The sequence below is a fragment of the Rhincodon typus genome, unplaced genomic scaffold (genome assembly GCF_021869965.1).
Source record: "Rhincodon typus isolate 14 unplaced genomic scaffold, sRhiTyp1.1 hic_rhity00016458, whole genome shotgun sequence".
Classification (NCBI taxonomy): domain Eukaryota; kingdom Metazoa; phylum Chordata; class Chondrichthyes; order Orectolobiformes; family Rhincodontidae; genus Rhincodon; species Rhincodon typus.
This window is the reverse complement of record NW_025982096.1, coordinates 2-4379: the sequence shown is the minus strand read 5'-3', so window position 1 is coordinate 4379 and position 4378 is coordinate 2. Positions and strand designations below refer to the sequence as shown.

General features: G+C 43.2%; 1 protein-coding gene across 1 annotated transcript; it reads right to left on the bottom strand.

The window, feature by feature from the left end:
• Positions 1 to 417: 417 nt before the first annotated feature.
• On the bottom strand, positions 418 to 4112 carry LOC109927687 (60S ribosomal protein L22-like 1). The gene is made up of 4 exons (XM_048594889.1): positions 3986 to 4112; positions 2456 to 2560; positions 1016 to 1137; positions 418 to 541 (listed from the first exon to the last, which is right to left on the bottom strand). Exons 1-4 carry the CDS (start codon positions 3992 to 3994, stop codon positions 505 to 507), a joined length of 273 nt encoding a protein of 90 aa, XP_048450846.1. The 5' UTR covers positions 3995 to 4112; the 3' UTR covers positions 418 to 504.
• Positions 4113 to 4378: the final 266 nt, after the last annotated feature.

The following is a 4378-nucleotide window of genomic DNA, read 5'->3' as shown; positions in this document are numbered from 1 at the left end:
AAGCAGTCCGGTTAATGTCTCTTTATTTTAAAAAAAGGAGACACCAGCCATTTTCGTGATTAAATCAAAATAGTTATACTAATGGTGCAGTGAGGTTCGTTTATCAAAACATTCCACCCACCATAGTCGTAATGTGTATTTCTTACATTACAGGGACTAAACTTCAAAATTGATTCAACAATGTAAAGTGCTTCAGAAGTTCTGAAAAGAGCTCTATAAAACAAATGATAGCACTATTCTGCCCAGGGAGAAGGCTGCAGTTTTCCTGATAGACAGGACAGGACACAGTTCCAGAGTTAAGTCATTCCCTGATATTAAGTCAAGCAAGAGCATAATCAAGTTCTTTGGACTGAACCCCAGAGCAAAACTTATCTGGCCCTTAAACAGATATCCTTATGTTTAAAGGTCCATTGGATTTACTAACAACCATCTGCACTTTACCTCGAGGCACTGAGATCAACCAAAGCTCAGGTGGCATAGGACTCCACAATCAAGCCAACAGCTTCATATCTCCTGCGAAGCGGGGTACAGTGGCAATATGCTAAAGGAAAATCAGCCAATTAATGCAAAACTAAACCTGACATCAAAACAGTTGGAAAAGTATCTGAATTTTGCAGAGACTACAGCATAAACAGCCAGGCCAAATGGCTTGTTCTCAATGCCATATATTTCTGTGATTCTACTGAAACATGGCTGGTTGCAGCCACACACCTGGTGACACTTACTCATGTGGTTTGCCCAGGCCCAACCTAGCTATGCAACCACGGCAGCATCACACAAATGCCGAATATTGCTCCCTCAATGGTCAGTGCAACATTTTTTCTTAAATTAAGTTTTTCTTTTCCGAAACTAAATAAAGGCTGACAGAACACATTCCTGAACTACTTCAATGCTTGAGCTAATGGCACAATGTCAGAACTCAGGAGCCTCACCCTCCCATCCTCGTTACACTGAGTACCAAGGCCAATCATGGTATTGCCACAACAAGAAATGACGCAAGGAGCCAAATGCTTACCTTTTGGAGAACTTTTTAGCTGACGTGACAGTGATCTTGTTTTTCAGGCTCTCAATCTGGACAACATTGCCCAAGTTTCCAGTCTTCCCACCAACCTTCACTTTCTCCCGCAGAAACTGCTCCTGTTATGAAACAAAAAACCATGGGACACTAGGGAAGGAAACCCTAGGCACAGACTAGGGACGAGGACCCTAGCCAAAACAAAGCCATTAGGCGGGCAAAGAGTTAAAGGGAGGAAGAGAATGAAATTCGATCATTTGTTAAAAACTCGAAAGTTCTAAAACCTTGCAGCTGGTAGTTGTCTCCTCCATTTTAGTCAATGACAGAGCCAGACTAAATTCAAGGCATTCTCCTTCTCAGAAGTTATATAGTCAAAGTTCTAAGTCTACTCAGGCATGTAACAGGAAAACTAATTCCATTAATGTTCCCTTGGGACCTTTTCCAACATTGAAGTTGCTTGTGGAAGTCACAATGGGGCTGTGTCAGATTTCTATGCAGTTAAGACTCAATTATCTTGACAGGAATAGAGGTGCCGGACCTGATCTGGTACAAGCATCCAGTTTCTACTGAAACCATTCCATCATTACAAGGTACTGAATTTAGGCTGATACGGACAAAGAGACCAATACAGCAACAATATAAAAGGCAATCACTATTGCTAACATTCTACACAGTCTATTGAAACACAGCTGTTATACATCACAGCAAACAGAATTCATGACCACAAGAGCAAATTCTCCAGCAATATGAAAGATTGGAGCACAGGGGTATAACCCATTTAGTACATAATATTTTAAACCGATCCATGTCACTTAAGACACCCACTTCCATTTAACTTGTGAATAGTGACTTTGATATAAATTACCTTCATTTCATCAGTCTTTCTCATGTCTCATTTTGTTTTGTAGGTGTGTGGGGATTTTTGACTGTCCTTGCAAGTACACCAATTCCCAATATCACTAACAGTCAGGCACAGTAGCTACTATGGAGGGTAAAATCACAGCTCTTGCTGCCTATTTTTGCTGCACCCCACCCCTGTAGAAGCTGTGGAGAGTCCCACTCTGGATCGTCTTGTTCTATGCCACACAAGTGCATAGGCCAGACACTACTGTAATACCCAATCAGCCCATCAGCACTCAGAGGAAGAGTGGGCACCAAGGTGGGAATAACAGAGGAGCTGTGGTCAAGGCAGGCAGAAAATAAAGAGGATAAATTATTTTATATTAAAGACCCAAAAATGCTGGGCACGTTCAGGTCAACCAACACCTGGGACAGCTTTGGGTTGACAGTAGCATTTTCAACAAACGTTCTGACAAAAGATCACATTGACTGTTTCTCTCTCCAGGTGCTGACAAACCACCTAGGTATTTTCAGCACTTTCTATTTTTAATTCATACTTCCAGTAACTCTAATAGTTTATGTTGGTTTTAAATTCCTTACAAAGTTGCTGCAGTCAAGGATGCCATCTTCTACTGGGTTGGAGAGGTTGAGGGTGAATTTCCAGACTGGCTTCTTCTTGGCCTTGAGGTGCACAGCCGACTTCTTCTGCGGGCAGGAAAGAGCGTATGAGAAAATACAAGCACCAAATAGCAGGGTCTCAACTACAGACTCCGACGTTCAGGAGACAGAGAGTGATGGTGGAGGATTGCTTCTCAGACTGGAGACCAGTGACCAGCAGAGCTGCACAAGGATCCACATCGGTCCACTTTATTTGTCATTTATATAAATGATTTGGTTGAGAACATAGAAAGCATGGTTAGTAACTTTGGGGACGACACCAAGATTGGTGGTATAGTGGATAGTGAATAGTGAAGAAGGTTAGCTAAGATTACAATTAGATCTTGATCAATTAGGTCAACGGGCTGAAGAATGACAAATGGAGTTTAATTTGGATAAACGTGAGGTGTTTTATTTTGGTAAAACAAACAAAGACAAGACTTGTGCAATTAAAAGTAAGGATTTGGGCAATGTTGTAGAACACAGACACCAAGGGATTCGGGTACCTAATTCTTTGAAGTTTGCATCACATATAAATAGGGTGGTTAAGGTGGCATTTAGCATGCTTGCCTTCATTGCTCAGACCTCTGAGCATAGGAATTAGGATGTTAAGTTGAGGTTGTACAGGGCGCTGGTGAGGCCTCCTCCTTATAGGAAGAATATTATTAAGGTGGAGAGGGTTCAGAAGAAATTTACCAGGACGTTGCACGGTTTGAGTTATAAAGAAAGGCTGGATAAGCTGGGACATTTTTCCACTGGAGCACAGGAGTGTAAGGGGTGACCTAAAAGGGGTTTACAAAATCATTAGGAGTATAGATAAAGTGAATAGCAAGTGCCTTTTCCCTAGGGTGGGGGATTTCAAGACTTGGGGGGTATATTTTTAAGGTGAGGAAAAGATTTAAAAAAAAAGACACGAGGGGCATTTTCTTTCAATGAGCGTTTCGCGTGTGAAATGAACTTCCAGAAGTGGTGGTGGATGCAGGTAGTTACAACGTTTGTAAAACATTTAGGTAAGTGTATGAATAAGGAATGTTTGGAGGGATACGGACCAAACGCCGGCAGGTGGGACCAGTATAGTTTAGGATTATGGTCGGCATGGACTGGTTGGACCGAAGCGTCTGTTTCCACGCTGTATAACTCTAATGTTACACAATGGCGAAGACCCGGGTGAGGGGGCGAAGGTAAAGCCGAGACCGGTTGTAAAATTATTAGTTACTGTATATAATCAGTTACATTGAAAAATTCAAGAAACAGAGGTGAACTAATCTTCGGGATGATTTGCAATGGCTCCCAGCTGCCTAAAATGTGCGGCGACCGAGCAGTGATCAAATCCAACCATCTGAGGCGGCTTCTGCTAAAACTGTGCCAACAGGCCACAAAGCCTCGGCGCTCGCGCAGCAGTCAATCGAGCGACGGAGACCCGGTATCTGTATTCCGGGGCCGTTGGCCGAGGCCTACTCCTCACTGACTCACCGGCGCCATTCCCGCCTCAGGGCCGAGATGGAAAGGAGCAACAGCGCTACTTCTTCACCTTATATAGACACGGTGTCGTGACGTCAGCACGCAGACTACACCCCGCACGACCGGACAAAGTGGTCGCAAGTCACGTGAGAACGAGGACACATGCTATATTCTTTTCTCTATCACCATTTTCTCTATTCCATGTTGAGTTTCGTGTCATTTGTCATTCTTTCTCCGGGCTGTTGATATTGCTGACCAGGACAGCATTACCATCCTCAACCATCATTGAACTACGTGGTCTGCTGAGACATATTAGAGTTTAAGTGTCCAACACATGACTGCCGTCCTAGAGTCATATGAAGGTCAGACCAGGGTAACAGTAAATCAAGAGATAGTTGGAACTGC